Source organism: Buteo buteo, chromosome 12, assembly GCF_964188355.1.
Source record: "Buteo buteo chromosome 12, bButBut1.hap1.1, whole genome shotgun sequence".
Classification (NCBI taxonomy): Eukaryota; Metazoa; Chordata; class Aves; order Accipitriformes; family Accipitridae; genus Buteo; species Buteo buteo.
The window spans coordinates 42,038,483-42,055,424 of NC_134182.1; the positions used below are offsets into that span (position 1 = coordinate 42,038,483).

Sequence of the window (16,942 nt, forward strand, 5' to 3'; positions counted from 1 at the left end):
GAGGAGACTTTCCCAAAGCGGGGGGCCAGGGGGTGGGTGGGCATGGGGGGGGGTGGGCAGCAGCCTGGCTGGTGTGGCCCAGCCCTGGCTTTGAAATAAAACCAGAGACAGCACGGGATATGGTCTTTCAGGTTCGGGGAGAGAAAAAAGCTGAGAACGGGGCTGGGATGGGATTGCCAAAAATCAAGCGAGAGCGGCTGCTCGGGACAGCTGATGGACACAGCCCTGCTCTCGGGGGTCCCAGTTTGGCCGGTCAAACCAAGGGCACGGGTGCTCCGTGTCTCCGTAAGGTGCCCAGTGTCCCCATGCTGGCTCTCGGGGAGCTCACCACAGCCCTCGGCCGGCGTCGGAGATGGAAAACCGCTGCCGAGGGGCGAGGAGGTGGGGCAGTGACCGGGGACGACGCGGCGGTGGCACGGGGAGAGCCGGGCTGCTTCCTCGGCCGGGCTCCTCCGGCCAAAGCGGCTTGAACGTGAGCGGGGTGTTATACCTGCCGGCGGAGAGAAGCAGGGAAGAGGCATCGCCAGAGCTGAGCAGGGTCCCGGCAGGAGGATGGACAAGCCGGAACGCTGGAGGGGATGATACGACCGCCCTGTGACACAAGGATGAGCCATTTCTCAAATAACACGTGATTTCCTCGACGTGTGGAGGTGCGAGTATCAGCACGAGCAGGAGCGGGGCAGGAGGACGGAGCATCTTCCAGCAACGAGCCTGCCGGCGGCAGCAAAAAAAACAACACCTGGGAGGAGACGGGATGCCTCAAATTCAATTTATACAGGAAGAAAATCCCCGGGGGCTGGCCGGGTCTGTGGCGGCGTGGGGAAAGGTGTGGCAAGGACCCACGGGGAGAAGCCGAAAGGAGGGAAGCTGCAGCGATAACTAAAGCCGCCGGTCGCTGGGTGGTTTGCCGGCTGCGAACCCCAAGGGCTGGCGCGTGGTTTGGTCTCTCGCCCGTCGCCTTTCTGCATGATGTGATTAAACCCGTGGAGGAAATTGGGTCAAACCCAGCGAAGGGGCTGCCGGCCTCGTCTGGCTTCGCACCCCGGGGTCGATGGAGCTGCCCCGGGAAAGCCGCTTAGCTGGCGGTGGGGGTTCCCCGGTCGATGCCACCCCCCGCGAAGGGATGGCTCGGAGGAGGTTGTTCTGAGCCTGCCCGGACCTGCAGCCCCCGGGGTTGCACGGGTGGTTCTGCTGCACAGGGTATTTCTGCCGGGACGGAGTATTTCTGCCTGCGCGGAGCCCGCCGTGCCCGGGGGTTTTGCAGCGGGGAGCCCCGCTCGCACCGCGGGGGTGCAGCCTGCGGGTCCCGGGGAGCAGCAGCAGCAGCAGCAGCGGTTGCGGGTCGGGCAGCGTTTGCAGGCAGCGGGAGGCAGGGTGAGGGGCGGGGGGGGGCTGGGGGGGTTCGTTGCGGCACCCGAGCTTGCGTCGAGGCTGGATCCTGTCCTGCTGTGGGGACGCGGGCAGGAGGAGCTGGCCGGGGGGATGCAGGTTGTGCTGCGCAGTGCATGGGGGGGCTGCACGGCCACCAGCACCCGCCTGGGCAGGGGATGCTGTCGGATGAGCGAGCACATCCCTATCGTATGTGCAAATAACGGGCCGGTTTCAGGCTCATTCCTGGCTTTAAACACAATTGCATTTTCCTTTTTTAAAAAAAAAAATCATAAATCTTTGAGTGATTTTTTGGGTAAAACCCCCCCGAGCCGTCAGCCAGCCCTCCCGGCTCGGGGTGGGGGGCACACGACACGCGGTCCGGCTGACCCCCGTCTCTCTGGCCTCTCCGCAGGTGTGCTGCTCGCCGCGTGCCACGCGCTGGAGAACACGACGGCGGCCTGGAGCGGTGAGTTTGCCGACGGGGCAGAGCCGGCACGATCCCGGGGTGGTGGTGGAGGGGGGGGGGTCGTGGGGCGGTCGCCTTGCCAAACTGCCCGGGAACAGGCAGCGAAGCGCAGGCACAGGTAAACCATCCTCGCCCCGAGCGTGTGCCGGGTCAGCCGGAGGGATGCTCTCGCATCCCATCCTCCGCCCTGGGGGGATAAGGGGTCCCCAGGTGGGATCCTGACCCCGCAGGTGCTTTATCCCCAAGGGAAAACTGGGAAACAGGCCTCTGCGGTGGGTATTTCTCGTGCACCTTGGGGTTTTTTTGGCGGGGCGGTGGGGCTGAATCCTGGCACACGGCCGCTCGGCGTGCGGGGAAGTCTGGTCTCGTTAACCGTGCCGCAGGTCCCGCGGGGAAGCTGCCGGTGCCTGACGCCGGCTCGCGGCGGCACCGAGTCGGTCGCGCCCAATAAATCGCCTCATTCATGAAAGCGGCACAATGGACTGCGACAGCCAAGAGCCCTTCGCGTCCCCCGGCACGGCACGGCGCGGGGGCTTTGCCGACGGTGGAGATGTGCCGGCTGCGGGAAGGGCCGTTTGCAGGCAGGGATGGAAAAAAAAAACAACCAAACCTCCTTTTGGGGCTGGAAAACGGGATGGTTCGACGGCATCGGTTGGGAAGCGTTAAAGGAAACGGTGCTACCGCAGCGCCGGGAGGCTTCGGAGCAAAACCCGGCGGCGGGGCAAGCGTCGGCACCGCTGAGGACGCCAGCAGCCCCTTTCCCGATGGATGCGTGCCCAACCCGGGGTGGGGGCTGGAGGAAAGGGGCTGCTCCGAGGGGCGCAGCGCCGGCTGGGGACAGCTCGGGGACGGGGTCCGTGCGGGCGGCAGGAGCGCGGGGCTGCGGGAGGATGAGACGGCTGCAATGTGGCCGGCAGCTGCGAGCGCGCCGAGGCTTAATGCAAGCCAGGACACCCCGGGAGCCGGCGCTGGATCCGGGGACGCGCTGCCGGCGGCGGGACGGGGAGCAAAGGGACACGCGGCCCCGTGCAGCCCTGCTGACGCCGGCGCTGCCGGTGCTGCAAAAAACGGTGAATTCGGGGGAGCTCGGAGCCCGGGTTGCGGCGGCGGGGATGTGCAAAGCTGTGTTTGGGGCTCGGCTTTGCGGGTTAAAACTCCAAAAAGGGTTATTTTTGTGGGGATGTTCAGGCCAGAGGCAGGAGTCGGGGGAGTCCGGGCTCTCCCGGGATAAAGCCGTCCCTGGGGAGGGAGGTGTCGTGGTTTTCGGGGCGAGGGGCTGCACCAAGGCGCGGATTTCGGCAGCGATTCTCACCGCGAAGACCAACTCCCAGCTCCCGGCTCCCCAAGGATGCTGCCACCAGCTCTGACATCTCCAAACCGCCCACCGATGCCTCTCTCCCCACCGCCGGAGACGAGGACATCGGACCACCGCTCCGGCACATCCCCGGCTGAGCCGGCCGGCTCCGTCTTTCCTCGCTTCGCCTCCTCGAAGACCCGGAAGCATTTGGCAGACGTGGGTTTAATTACCCTGGCCTGCCATAAATTCACGGCAACAGGAACTTGAGGTGGCTTTGAAACGACAGCGATCGGATGTGCTTTATACCCGGGCTAATCCGAAAGCAGGATATTTGTTTTCCGTCTCTGCTGCGGAGGATAATTTAAACCAGCGCGGGATGTAATGGAAAACAGCATCCCCGGCAAAGCCACCGGGGTCCGGGGCTGCAGCCGGCTCCGCCGTTACTTAACTCTCTGCTCCTCCATTTTAAGCTTTAAGCTCTTTAGGAAATTCCTCTAGTGCCGGTGAGGCTTATTTTCAGTGCTGGTTTAAGGGGGACCCGTCTGGGCTCCTTTGGGTGGTCCTGGCCGGGATGCGGCTGCTGGACCGCGTCCCACCCGACAACCCCAAAGTAAACGCATCCAGCCCTAAACCAGAGCTACCGACCCACCGTCGGCGACGCCTGGGTCGCTGCCGGGCCGGCAAACGCCCAAAAATGCCATTTTCTCCTTGTTTTTCCTCCCAGCTCTGGGCCCGCCGGTGGCAGCAGCGGTGAGGTCCCACTTCAACGACTGTCCCGACTCTCACAGCCAGTTCTGCTTCCACGGCACCTGCCGGTTCCTGGTCCAGGAGGACAAGCCGGCGTGCGTGTAAGTGCCAGGAAAAAAAACCCAAAAAACTCCGGCAATTCAAATCCAAGCGGGTCCTTCGCCTCTCCCGGGGGAATCCCCCAAAAAAGTGGGGTCGCCCCTGGTTTTGCCGGGCTCCGAGCGGGTGCCCCGGTCCTGGGGCTGATGCTGATACCTTTCCCGTGTGTGTGTCCCGTCCCCCCCCCCGGTGCAGGTGCCATTCGGGGTACGTGGGGACGCGGTGCGAGCACGCCGACCTGCTGGCCGTGGTGGCCGCTAACCAGAAGAAGCAGACGATCACCGCCTTGGTGGTGGTTTCGGTGGTGGCCTCGGTGCTGCTCATCGGCGTGTGCGTGCTTATACAGTAAGTACCGGGGCGGGGGTTTCGGCTCGGCCGATTTGGGGCAGGATGCGAGCCAAGGGGTGGGGGGGTGTCGAGACCCCCGCAGCCCCTGACCGTCCCGTCCCCGGTCCCTTGCAGCTGCTGTCGGCTGCGGAAGCGGTGCCAGTGGTGCCGGGCACCCGGCGGTGGCCCGGAGAAGCCGGGTGGGCTCCTGAAAGGCGGCGCGTCCTGCTGCCACGCCGAGACGGGTAAGGGGGCCGGGGGGCACCGCGGCGGGTCGCCGGCCGCCGGCGTTCCCGGGGTGTAACCGCGCTCCCCGTCCCCTTCCCCGCAGGGGTCTGACGGAGCCGGGGGGGTCCCGCCGCCGCCGCCCCCCACCCAGGAGACCCGCGCCGGGGACCAGCGCAGCATCTCTTCTCTGGTTTTGGTCTTTTTTTATTTTATTTTATTGTTGGTTTTCCCCTTTATTATTTTTTTTTTTTCTTTATTTCCCCCCCCTACACACACACGCAGAAGACGGCAAGCAAGCGCCCCGGCAGGAGACGCGCTCGGCAGCACCGTAAGCGTGCCGGCAGCGGCAGAGCGCTGGCAGAGCCGGGCATCGCCCCCGCCGCAGAGCCAAACCCCGGCCAGGCAACGTGGAATTGGGGTTTGTCTTTGGGTTTGGGTTTGTTTTTCCTTTTTCTCAGAATTTTTTTTTTTTTTTTTTAAACCAGAACCCCCCCACCCCTGCAGGATGGGGCTTTATTTTTCTATAGAGACAGAAGCTCTGGCGAACCCTCCGCCTCGGCAGTCGCACAGACCGTGCTCACTTTGGGGACAGATACGAGCTTTTTATTAATAATAAAATGAACCATAATCCTAGGAAACCTCCTCAGGCCGGTGCTCTAACCTCCCGGCGCAGCGTTAATCTTTTCCGTAGTCTTTATCATAACCAATCGGAAGCTTTTTTGTTTGTTTTGTTTGGTCTTTTTTTTTTTTTTTTAAAGTCATGGTTATTCTCATGTCTTCTGTATATGTTGCACTGAAAGTTAATATTTAATGTTTTAATTTATTTTGTGTGGTTAAATTAATTTTGATTTCTATAATATGTTATTGTGATCCGCTGTTCTTTTTTCCCCTAATACCTGGATTATAGTTATTTAAGTGATATAAAGGACACTTTTTCAGAAAACTCGTCTCTCGGGCCTTTTTTGACAGTGTGGGGGGGGGGAATGTTTGCGAAGGAGTTGCTGGGTCCCAGGGGCGGTTGCAGGGAGGGGGAGCGTCCCCAGGGCGCAGAACTGATGCCCCGGTGAGGGGCTCAGCCCCGTCCCCCCACGTTTCCAGCCCAAACCGTGAAGCGAGGTGGGAGGGAAGGGTGGATTTTGGGGTTGATTCTGTTCCTGCTGTGCAGGGAGCAGGGTTGGGGGGGGGGGGGTCCAGCCTTGCACCATGCTCAGGACCTCATAGCGGGGGGACACCAGCCCCAGTCCCTGGCTCTGCGTGTTGTCCCCCCCCGCCTCAGCCAGCAGCAGCAATTTGGGGACAAACACTCCCATTTCACAGCAGGCTTTTAGTCCCTTTTTTTTTTAATATTTTGCCATTAACAGCAGCGGCAGCCCCTTGGGGGCGGTTGGGGGGGGCTGCAACCCTCTAGGGCAGCAGCTGGTGACACCCCCCTTGGTGCTGGCCCCCCCCCGCCTGCAAACAGACATCCCCAAGGAGCCCGGGGGGGCCATGCCCGGGTGCTGTGCCTGGGTGCTGTGCGGAGGTGGGGGGGTCGTGTGTGTGCGCACACCCTTGCCTTTGCACAGCCACCGCCGGCCCAGCTGGTGAGCAGGTGCCGGAGCGGATACGGCCTCGCCGGGGCTGGGGGGGGCCAGGCAGGCAGCGCCGATGTTCCCCCACCCATGGAGTCACGGGCTTCATCCTGCCCTATGAGACCCCCCCAATATGGTGTCAGCCCCCCCCCCCAACCCAGCCTGGCCTCAGTGTGCCGGGCTGGGAAATGGGCTAAGGCGGGAGCAGGATAGTGCTGGGGTCGGGGGGGGGCCCAGATTAGTCCGGAGCAAACCGCCGCTGCTGCAAAGCCTGGCTGGATCCTGCCCCGCTCGGGTTATGGGGACGGGGTGGCCATGGGGCTATTTTGGAAGCAGCCGCTGGTCCCCCCAGCCCTGTTAGTTATGAGCTGCTGGTTCTTCACTGCGGGGTATAAATGGAGCAGGTTTTTGGGGGGAGGGGGTCAAGCCCAAACCCTGCACAGGTCAGGGCCGGGGGGCACGTCCCCGAACACCCCAGCAGTGCCAGGAGGTGTTTGCAGGGAGGCGATGGGTGCCCTGCATGGGACCCAAAGCATTTGGGGGGGCAGGCCTGGTGGGGGTTGCACTTGGTTGCATCGTGGTGCAAGTGTTGCAGGGCAGCGCGGGCATTGCATCATAGTGCAGGCACTGCATCACGGTGCGGGCATTGCATCGGGGTGCGGGCATTGCATCCCGGTGCAGGCATCGCATTGTGGTGCAAGCATTGCAGGGCAGTGCAGGCATTGCATCGCGGTGCAGGCATTGCATCGCGGTGTAGGCATTGCATTGCGGTGCGGGCATTGCATCACGGTGTGGGCATCGCATCGTGGTGTGGGCATCGCATCCCGGTGCGGGCACTGTATCCCGGTGTGGGCACCGCATCCCGGTGCGGGCACTGCATCCCGGTGCGGCCATTGCATCCCGGTGCGGGCACCGCATCCCGGTGCGGGCACTGCATCCCGGTGTGGGCACTGCATCCCGGTGTGGGCACCGCATCCTGGTGCGGGCATCGCATACCGGTGCGGGCACTGCACCCCAGTGCGGGCACCGCATCCCGGTGAGGGCACCGCATCCCGGTGCGGGCTCTGCATGCCGGTGCAGGCGTTGCAGGGCGGCGGGGGCATCGCCTGGCGGTGCGGGCATTCCAGGGCGGCGCAGGCGTTCCCCGCGGCTCGGTGCCGTCCCCCGCCGCGTCCCCGCGCGTCCGTGTGTCCCGCGGCCCGTCCCGCCCCCCCGGCCCGGTCCCGCCCCCCGCGGGGCGGTGCGGCGCGGGGCCGCGATGGCGGAGGCGGCGCAGACGCGGGTGCAGGCGGCGGTGGAGAGCGCCGTGCGGGGGCTGGAGCGGGAGCGCATCCGCGGCATGCAGGTACCGGGGGCGGCGGGGGGGGGCACCGGGCCCCGCGGGGAAAACGCCGTTGCCGCCCCCCCCCCCCATTTCCCCGCCCCACGCCGTGCGTGACCCACGTGTGTGCCCCGGGCAAGGCCTGCCCCCCCCCCCGGTGTCCCTGCCCCCCCCCCCGCATGCCCCGTACCCGCTCATACAGCCCCGCACCCCCAGCCCTCTGCTCCCCCCATCCCCTTCTCTGTGCGTGGCCCTTACCCCCCCCCAGCACGTGCCCTGTGCCCCCTAAACATGCCCTGTGCCCCTACATCTGCTTTCTGCCTCCCCTAAATATGCCCTGTGCGCCCTAAATATGCTCTGTGGCCCCCCAGTACATGCCCTGTGCCCCTACACACACCCTGTGCCCCCCCAGCATGTGCCCTGTGCCCCTACACGTGCCCTATGCCCCCTAAATATGCCCTGTGCCCCCCCAGAGCATGCCCTGTCCCCCTACACATGCCTTGTGCCCCCCCAGCACATGCCCTGTGCCCCCACACATGCCCTGTGCCCCCTAAATATGCCCTGTGCCCCCCCAGAGCATGCCCTGTCCCCCTACACATGCCCTGTGCCCTCTAAATATGCCTTGTGCCCCCCCCAGCACGTCCTGTGCCCCCACACATGCCCTATGCCCCCTAAATATGCCCTGTGGCCCTACATATGCTCTGTGCCCCCCCAGCACATGCCCTGTGCCCCCTAAATATGCCCTGTGGCCCTACATATGCTCTGTGCCCCCCCAGCACATGCCCTGTGCCCCCTAAATAGGCCCTGTGCCCCTATACATGCCCTGTCCCCTCTACACATGCCCTGTGCCCCCCAGTACGTGCTCTATGCCCCTACACATGCCCTGTGCCCCCACACATGCCCTAGGCCCCCTAAATATGCCCTGTGCCCCCTAAATATGCCCTGTGGCCCTACATATGCTCTATGCCCCCCCCAGCACATGCCCTGTGCCCCCTAAATATGACTTGTGCCCCCCCAGTACATTCCCTGTCCCCCACACATATGCCCTGTCCCCCCTACACATGCCCTGTGCCCCCCCAGTACGTGCTCTATGCCCCTACACATGCCCTGTGCCCCCCCAGAGCATGCTCTGTGCCCCCACACATGCCCTGTGCCCCCTCAATATGCCCTATGCCCCCCCATGCCCTGTGCCCCCCCCATGCCCAGGCAAGCCGCACACAGCTGCAGGCTCGGGGCGCAGCCGGCTCCTCGCAGGGTGCTCCTGCAAAGTGGGTGGTAGGGATTTGGGGGGGGGGGAGGCAGGAGGGGGTTGCCCCCGCAGGCTGCACCCCGCTGACCCCGTGTCCCCTCAGGGCGCCATGTTCCGGTGCAGCGCCCGGTGCTGCGAGGACGAGACGGCCTCCATGCAGCAGGTGCAGCGATGCATCGAGCGGTGCCACGCGCCCCTGGCCCAGGCCCAGGCCATCGTCACCGCCGAGCTGGAGCACTTCCAGGTGAGACTTGGGGGGGGGGGGGTTGGACAGACGGACGGACAACCAAGGGGGTTGTACTGGGGAACCCGCTGACCCCACCGTGTCTGTCCGTGTGTCGTCCCCCCCCCGCCCCGTCTTCCTCACCCCACCCGCGCAGGATCGCTTGAGCCGCTGCACGCTGCACTGCAACGACAAGGCGAAGGACGCGCTGGAGGCGGGGGGCGCGGAGGCGCGGGTGCGAGGCCAGCTCGACGCCTGCCTGGTCGCCTGCGGGGACGACCACCTGCGCCTCGTCCCCGCCATGGCCAAGAAGATGAAGGACAGCCTGGCCGCCCTCCAGCAGTAGCGGGGCGCCGGGGGGCCCCCCCCACACCTCGACGCGCTTTATTAAAGGCGAGGTGCCACGTTCTAACCGCCCGCGGGTGCTGCGGGGTTTGGGGGGGGGACATGGTGGTCTTGGGTGCTTGCAGCAGCACCCGTGCTGAGGGGTGAGCCCTGGGCTGGCATGGGGGTGCTGGGGGGGGGGGGGCTGCTGCCTGTGCAATTTGGGTGATGCTCGTGCTGGTGCAGGGTGATGCGTGTGTGTGTGCAAAGTGGGGGGGGGACACAAGTCCCCTGCTCGTCTGCTCTATATTGGGGGACGCTTGCGCACGTGCTGGGGGGGGTGACCCGTGTTACGCGCTGCCAGCGCGTTGCGGGGGCGGCCCCCACGCGCGTGCAAGGCCCGGGCCGATCCCCAGCAGCCTGCATGGCGTGGGGCGGCCCCTGCAAGGCACCGAGTGCCCCACGGACGGCGTGGGGGGGGTGAGCGCCGCGGGTGTGCAAGGCACGGGGTGACCCCCGCCATGTGCGTGCACAGCGTGGGCCGTAGCGCCTCGTGTAGCCCCGCCCCGCCCCGCCCCGCCGCGCTTTCCGGCCCCTCCCTCCTTCCCCCGCCGCGCCGCTACTCGGAGGAGTGCGGTAGCGTTCCCGCGGGCGTTGATTGGCCGCGAGAGGCGCCGGGAAAGGGGAGGGGGCGGGGAAGAGAAGGGCAAGGCGCGGTCGCTATTGGCTGGCGGAGGGTGGGGTGGGGTGAAGTTACGCTGGGCGGTGCGGTGACGTCAGAGCGCGGCGCGAGCGGCAGCGTGAGGGGCCTGGTGGGCTGTGGAGACGCCATGAGCAAAGCGCACCCGCCCGAGCTGAAGAAGTGTGTCCGGGATCGGGACCGGGGACCGGGGCCGGGGAGGCGAGAGGGAGGAGGGAAGGGAGAACACAGCCGCGGAGGCCGCCGTGATCCGCCGGTATCCCGGCGTGCACCGCGGGCGCCCCGGTGTCATGGCGGCGGCGAGGGAAGGCGGGGGGGGGAGGTGGTGGGATGTTTTTCCATTTCTTCCCCCGCCGGTGCTGACCAGCCGCCGCCATCTCGTTGCAGGTTCATGGACAAGAAGCTGTCATGTGAGTGCCGGCCGCCCGGAGCTGCTCCCGGCCCTGAGTTCTCTTTGCCGCGTGTGTCTGCGCCGGGGCGTGGGGTAGAAGGGCTGCGCGGCCGTGGGGGAGCCCCCAGCCCTCCCCCCGTGTCCGTTTCCCCCTCCTCGACCCCCTCATCCCTCTCTGCACGGCGGTCTGCAGCGGGGGGGATACGCTGGCTGCCTGGGCTACCGCTCCTGCCCGGCGAGGAGCGGGCCCAGAGTAGTTTCAGGTTTCAAAACCCGTTAATTTGGGACGGATATTAGTTTAAAATTCGCATTCCTAAACTCTCAGGGCGGTCGTTTCTTACCACGCTGGATGCGGCGCTCTGAATGCTTCCAATTAACACAAAGACCTTCCCTCCTCGCGGCCCCCTGCTCGGTTTCAGAGCTGCGGGTCCAGTGAGGAGAAACCCAAACGCTGACATTGGGCGGTCTCCTTCTTTAAACGGGCTCCGTTTCTTGTAGTGAAATTAAATGGCGGCCGACACGTCCAGGGGATATTGCGGGGCTTTGATCCCTTCATGAACCTCGTCATCGATGAGTGCGTGGAGATGGCGCCGGGGGGACAGCAGAACAATATCGGCATGGTGGTGAGTGTCGCTGCTGCTGCAACAAGTGGAGGGGTGACGGGTCCCACACCAGCCCGCAGCCGTAGCTGGCATGTCTGTAAAACGAGCTCAGTTCTCATAGGCGGACGTGTTTGTTTACCGCAGTAGCGCAGAACAATCCACAGGGTTTTAGAGTTAAAACCGGTTGGCGTTGACCCTCGCGGGGGAATTCACTGCAGTTTTTTGGCGCGGCATCAGCTTTGGGGGAAAATAAACTGGGGGGACGGGATGGGACGGGACGTGCGGTGCTGCAGAGTGGTGGGTAACGGTGTGCTGCATCTCACCGGCTGCTCTGAACTTTCACTTTTAGGTAATACGAGGGAACAGCATCATTATGCTGGAAGCCTTGGAACGAGTATAGCGCTGGAGAAACCTGCGTTGTTACCAGCCGTGACTAGACCCAACCCACTTCCTTTGTTTACTCATTGAACCTGCCACAGGGCATCCCTGAGCATAAACTTATTTTTTTGTTTTGTTTTGTTAAATAAATTTTGTAATGGTTACGTAACTTGTGTCAGTCGTACTTGCTTTTTTGGGTAACGGGGCAGCTGAAGCGCACTGGTTCTTCAGCACAGTGGGGGCGGTTGTTAATTCTGCTCCCGATAATTTTAAAGCTCTGGGAAGGCTTTTGGGAGGCTTAATTTATATAAGTGGATGCTAAATCGGCGCCGCCTTTGGTGTCCTTCCCTTTAGCATCTTGGAAGGAACAAGCTACAAAGCTGTGTCGTGTTTGTTCAGTGGGTTATTGGTTCTTAAGTGGGAGGAAAGTGGTAAAATTCCCCTCTGCGAAGAGCGACGTAGAGTATTTGTGCCAAGCTGGGCTGCTTGAAAGTAGGAAATTTTTTTTATTAATGATTTTTACTCTTATTTCTGCATCACAGAGTTATGGTGCAGGAATCAAAGCCTGTGGGGTCTGAACTGGCCCAAAGAAGCCTTTGGATCTTTCTCCTAAATGGGAGCCACGCAGAAACTGGCCTTTTTTTGGTCTGCTTTTGTGAGCACATGAGCTTCCACTTACAGGTCCCTGTTGACAGAGATGGTCTTTTTTTGTCACTGTATCTTTAATACAGAGGCGCTAAGCGCTTTCTTAAGCACCACAAAGGTAGAAAGTGAGCTTTGGGTAGAGCTCAAAGGGTTTTCTCGGAAAATTTGACAACCGCTACCTGGAACGAGGGCTACAGCCCTGCCGTAGGTGCGTGCCACGACCGGGCGTCTGTCCGACACCACGACTACAAACCCTCGGCTTGCTTTTCAGACTTCCCTGACCTGGCGCAAGGAGTGCCCCGCAGCGGGAAGTCTGTTCTGCTGGGATGGAAGGCATTTTGGGGGGGGGGGGGGGATAACACGAGCTGTAAGTACAATAACGTCTTTTTTAGCTTTTTATCACTGCTGCGTCCACAGCAGCGCAGCGAGGATGCGGCTGGACGACGAGATCCGTCGGGTGGCTGAGCACAGAACAGCCGTACGCTACCTCAAGGCAACGGCGCCGGCTTCCTTTCCAAACGGTGCATTAGTTTTTATTTGTAACAACGGCAATATTCAGACACAGTCGAGGTATCGCAGCGCTATTAGATACGGTTAAGGGAGACAATGTTCTCACGAAAAGGGTTTTTACCTACTCAAACCTAGCGGTGCCCCGCTGCAGGGTCAGGTTGTCCAAGTTATTAACTCTTTCAAACATTGACAAAGCGAAGGACAGCAGTGTTTTTGCTTGCTTACCGCTTGTTTAGGCAATTTGTGTGCTCCCAGCAGATCAACTCCCCCCCCGCCACCCCCCTGTAAGCTACAGTACTTGTTCTGGAGGCAAATTACGGAACGCAGCCCCAATTTCCATTGCGCTAGAACCGCCCCAAGGAATAACTACTTGATACATCCTTCAGAAAATAGCTGAGGCAGAGAGATTTACAGTCAAGAAGTTGATTTTCTCTGCCTGAAACAATGTCCAGACAGGGAAAGTGACGTGCGTGGGTTAATCACAGTGATGCAGATCCTGAGTTTGGCAGACTTCTTGCCGTGGAGGGCACTTTCGGGGTCAATATGGCATTTAAAACTTCTTTTTTGATCTCACTTAGGGATAGACGGAGGATTTTGTTTGAGGCAGGGTCAGCTCCCTTGGGAAGCTTCCTCCGCCTTTTCACTGCTGTTCTAGTCTGTCTTGAGCTGGCTGGGTGCCTCCTTTTAGGGACTAAGCAAGGAGTTCCTCTTTCATGAGCTTTAATCGTGGCTAAACGGTTACACGTACGCGATCCGTATCTCTGGAGGCTGTAGTGCGGACGCTCCTGTGAGCACCCAGCCGTGGGCTCCCCGGGGCTCAAAGCTCCGTTTTCAGCTTCTCGTGCAAATCTTCCTGGTCAATCCTGTCGGCGTTCCCGTACCACCGGTGGTAAGCGAGCAGGGCGGCGTTTTTGGCTGCGATGGCGCTCATCTCCATGGCGCTCGCGGCCCGCTCGATGCCGTTCAGGTAGTAGATTTTGTCATGGAGGATGATGGGAGGGCATTTCTCCGGGGGGCTGTAGTGGGGGTACGCCAACCACTTCTTCACTTTGACGGAGTCGTAGGAGGAGAAAAGCAAGTTAAGCTGCTCTTTGGTGAGCACCTCCTTTGAAAACACTTTCCAGATGGCCGACTGCAAGGGCAGCTTTCCTTCGCCGCCCACGTCTTCCACGGGAGACACCACCCCCAGGCTATTGATGAACAATTTGGGATTCTCCGTAGTGAAGATGGCACCGAAATGAAAGGCGGATGGGTCCCGGTAACCAAAGAAGGAGGCGTTTAAGCGTCCGTGCACGAACGTCGTGACAGTCTGGTGGTAAGGATTTGGGAAGTCTGGGACAGGAGGGTCAAAGTTCTTGAAGGTGATGTTGGCCATTTTGCGGCTCAATGGAGCAGCGATGACAACGATGTCATACGTATCCCCCGTTAGTCCTGACGTAGTGTTGTAAGTGACTTGGTAGAGCTTCACCGGGTCCCCTGGGGAGAAGAGCTCGGTTATCCCACTCCGTGGCTGGAGGGAATCCCCTTTGTTCCTCTGACAAACACATCAGGCTTTTAAAACGCCATCCCATTTAGGCTGATTATGTCTTTTTGCGAGCTGAAGTAGCTTTATAAACTAGTCCCAGCTTAGCTGAGGGAGCGCTGTGAGCTGGGGCTTTGAGCAGGGCCCAGTTTTCATCTTAAAGGACCAAGGAAGACCCAATCTGTTGCTTCGGTCTGCCAAGGGCCGCAGCTGAGCAGCGACGGAGGCCAACGTCGATCTCCAGCTGCTGGAGCTTGCCGTTCCCCTCCCCACCAAAGGGAAAGCAAACCTAACTCACCTGTGGGTCTGGGTCTGATTTTTGGCTCTATAGACAAAACTGTACCAGGGATAACTTCAGCTTTGGAGGCGTAGATAAGGCCAGTGCAGACAAGTTTGTTCCCCCCTTTTACCGACCAAAGGCCCGACTCCACCCCTGCCAGAGAAACAGCACCTACAAGGAAACCACATTCGTTAGAGCGGCTTGTTCGGCGTCATTCTGTAGGGGAGCGTTTGAAACAGAAAGTGGAAAATTAGGGGAAAAAAAAACCATCCCTTTGGGGCACAGAGCTTGCTGAAGGCCAGGGCTAAGCAGGTCGCGTTAGCCAGCACTTTGTCGGAGTAAGGCGGTAACCCAGCATGGGAGGTACTGCCGCACGGTACCAGCCCAGGGAGCAGGAATCCCAACACGCGTGAAGAGGACAAGGTCCGTGGGACAGACGTGGTGGGAGGTTAACCCACGAAACGCTCACCTACGAAACCGTTGATGTTGACACCTTGCCCGTAATTGACTCTCATGGCTGGACAAACCATCTCATTTATGAACTTATGGGAGAAGCCCGCTTTCTGCATGGCTTCGTCGATGGTTTGGTTCAGCATGCGGATGAAGTCGTTCCCTCCGAGGGCGTGAAGCAGGCGCTCGTTACTGCTGAAGGCGTAGTCATGCGTCTGGTAGCGATAGATCCTTTAACCGGAGATAAGAAATAGGTGTTCAGTCGCTGTTAATTCTCTTTGTTGCCCTCGGAAGCTGCGGAGGATCTCACAGCGCAGCTCCCGAGAGCTTCGCAGCCCTTTGCGGGAGCAGCAGGGCTTGTGCTTCGAGCCAAGCCCTAGCCTAAGCAGTACCTGCCTAAGTAGACCTGGACCTTCATTATGCATTTACTGATCTTTCCTAACAAAAGCACTTTTTGCACAGTTATGAATTTAATTCTCTTACCGCTTATCTCGATCTTTTTCCTTAGAAAAATGATTGGCAACAGAGAGAGGGCAACCGGAGACTCCTTTCTCAATGGCGATGGGATGATTTCACTGATTTTTTTAAAATTTTTTTTTTAAACTTGGCAGCAGGTTTCGCGCCTTTTCCCGCAGCCGCTTTCCCACCTTTTTCCTTACAGGGTCCCGACGTACCGCATGAACTTGTCCAGGATGTCCTCCACCCACATGTACATTCGCAGGGGGTTGAGCCCGTAGTGCCAGAGGAGCTTGAGAAGGTTGACGATGTACCAGCTGCTCTCCTCGAACACGAACTCCTCTCCATTATAAATGCCTACGAGGCTGCCGTGTGCTGGGGCAACCGAGAGGCCTTGAGGAAAGGGGTAAGAAAAAAAAGGTAATTTAATGAAAGGTAGAGCTTGCATCAAGCCAAACTATATTATGCCTCAATTTTAACTTCCTGAGACAACCCAGCTTTGCATTGTTAAGAGTGAGCAATTAAAGATTGGATCCCCAAGATGTGGAAAGGGGAATTAGTTCTTGACCGGGAGCCAGGTAGTTATTTGCGGTGACTTTTGGACCTTTATGATGGGATTAATGCATCCCCTGGGGGGGGGTGGGGTCCACCTTCCATCGGGATGTGGGTCTCCTTTTCCCGGGGCTGGGGTACCACAGGGGGATATTGGGGAGGGATATGGAGGGGGGGGATATTGAGGAGGGGATATTGGGGGGGGGGATATTGAGAGGGGATATTGGGGAGGGATATGGAGGGGGGATATGGAGAGGGAGGGATATGGAGGGGGGATATTGGGGAGGGATATGGAGGGGGGATATGGAGAGGGAGGGATACTGAGGGCGGGATATGGGGGGGATATCAGGGAAGGCAGGGGGGCAACCAAGGCTTGCTCTTTACGGGGATGTCCCCCCAGGAGAGCGGGAGAGCTGGACCCAGAGCATCCCTGGGGGTGGGGGTGTTGGGTTTGGGGTGGGGGGATGCCGGGGGGGTGCGGGGGGTGGTCCCCGCTCACCCAGCTCCTTGACGAAGTGCTTCATGTGCAGGTTGAGGGGGTGAAGGACGGACCCCCCCGCCTCGTAGCCGGCCCCCTCCACCTCCAGCGTGGCCAACCGGCCGCCCACCGCCGCCTTCTCCAGCACCTCCAGCCGCACGCTCCTCCCGAACTTCTGCCGCAAGAAGTAGGCGGCCGCCGCGCCCCCGATCCCGCCGCCGACCACGGCTGGAAGAACCGGGCGCCGGCCGTCAGCGCTGCCCCCACAGCACCCCGACACCCACCCCCCCACCCCGCCGCCGCCATACCGATCTTGCCGGGGGCATCGCGCTGCTGCGGCCGGCGGCCCGGGACGGGCGGCCAGAGAGCGGCGAGGAGCAGGAGGAGGCGGAGAGCCGGCATGGCGCTGGCTCGGCGGGCGGGGCCGCCCTGTCAGCTGCTTCCCGCCGCGGCGGACGGGGGGGGCGGGCGGTGTGTGTGGGGAGCCGGGCAGCGCCATGGGGGCGGGCGGGGAGGCTCCTGCCATCCGCGCCGCTGGTGTAGTGGTATCATGCAAGATTCCCATTCTTGCGACCCGGGTTCGATTCCCGGGCGGCGCATCATTTTTTTCTTTTTTCCCCCCCCTCAAACCCTGCTTTTAAATCCCTTAGTTTTTTCATTTCCCGCCCCGCCGGGGTGAGGAAGCGGCAGCGCCGTGCCCCGCTGTCACCGGGGGAAGCGCGATCGTTACCGGGAGGAAGGGGTGCGTGGGGGTG

At 61.2% G+C, this 16,942-nt stretch overlaps 4 protein-coding genes and 1 non-coding gene across 8 annotated transcripts in view; 4 read left to right on the forward strand and 1 right to left on the reverse strand.

Annotated features, from left to right (window-relative positions):
- TGFA (transforming growth factor alpha) overlaps positions 1–5,461 on the forward strand; it is a 7,482-nt gene extending 2,021 nt beyond the window's left edge. The window contains exons 2-6 of one of the 3 annotated variants that reach the window (XM_075042125.1): positions 1,784–1,837; positions 3,859–3,982; positions 4,176–4,325; positions 4,443–4,552; positions 4,639–4,761. In XM_075042125.1, the coding sequence (XP_074898226.1) occupies positions 1,784–1,837; positions 3,859–3,982; positions 4,176–4,325; positions 4,443–4,552; positions 4,639–4,646 (446 nt within the window). In that variant the 3' untranslated portion in view covers positions 4,647–4,761. Of the gene's footprint in view, positions 1–1,783; positions 1,838–3,858; positions 3,983–4,175; positions 4,326–4,442 lie in introns of all 3 variants that reach the window. The other 2 variants (XM_075042123.1, XM_075042124.1) reach the window with 2 other exon arrangements.
- Positions 5,462–7,335: 1,874 nt separating this feature from the next.
- Positions 7,336–9,245, forward strand: FAM136A (family with sequence similarity 136 member A). Its single transcript, XM_075042128.1, has 3 exons — positions 7,336–7,451; positions 8,780–8,920; positions 9,057–9,245. The coding sequence occupies exons 1-3, from the start codon at positions 7,365–7,367 to the stop codon at positions 9,243–9,245; spliced, it is 417 nt and encodes a 138-aa protein (XP_074898229.1). The 5' UTR covers positions 7,336–7,364.
- A 680-nt stretch (positions 9,246–9,925) lies between these two features.
- On the forward strand, positions 9,926–11,463 carry SNRPG (small nuclear ribonucleoprotein polypeptide G). Its single transcript, XM_075042127.1, has 4 exons — positions 9,926–10,085; positions 10,311–10,333; positions 10,813–10,937; positions 11,266–11,463. The coding sequence occupies exons 1-4, from the start codon at positions 10,054–10,056 to the stop codon at positions 11,314–11,316; spliced, it is 231 nt and encodes a 76-aa protein (XP_074898228.1). The 5' UTR covers positions 9,926–10,053; the 3' UTR covers positions 11,317–11,463.
- Positions 11,464–11,876: 413 nt separating this feature from the next.
- Positions 11,877–16,642, reverse strand: PCYOX1 (prenylcysteine oxidase 1). Of its 2 annotated transcripts, XM_075043616.1 has the most exons (6): positions 16,496–16,642; positions 16,209–16,415; positions 15,376–15,550; positions 14,721–14,932; positions 14,270–14,422; positions 11,877–13,925 (listed from the first exon to the last, which is right to left on the reverse strand). In XM_075043616.1, the coding sequence occupies exons 1-6, from the start codon at positions 16,587–16,589 to the stop codon at positions 13,267–13,269; spliced, it is 1,500 nt and encodes a 499-aa protein (XP_074899717.1). In that variant the 5' UTR covers positions 16,590–16,642; the 3' UTR covers positions 11,877–13,266. The 2 variants fall into 2 exon arrangements, with proteins under 2 accessions (XP_074899717.1, XP_074899719.1); XM_075043618.1 differs by lacking the exon at positions 16,209–16,415 and having other exon boundaries at positions 11,878–13,925; positions 16,496–16,612.
- A 73-nt stretch (positions 16,643–16,715) lies between these two features.
- Positions 16,716–16,786, forward strand: TRNAG-CCC (transfer RNA glycine (anticodon CCC)). Its single transcript has one exon. It is a non-coding gene; the product is annotated as a tRNA-Gly (tRNA).
- The last annotated feature ends 156 nt before the right edge of the window (positions 16,787–16,942 follow it).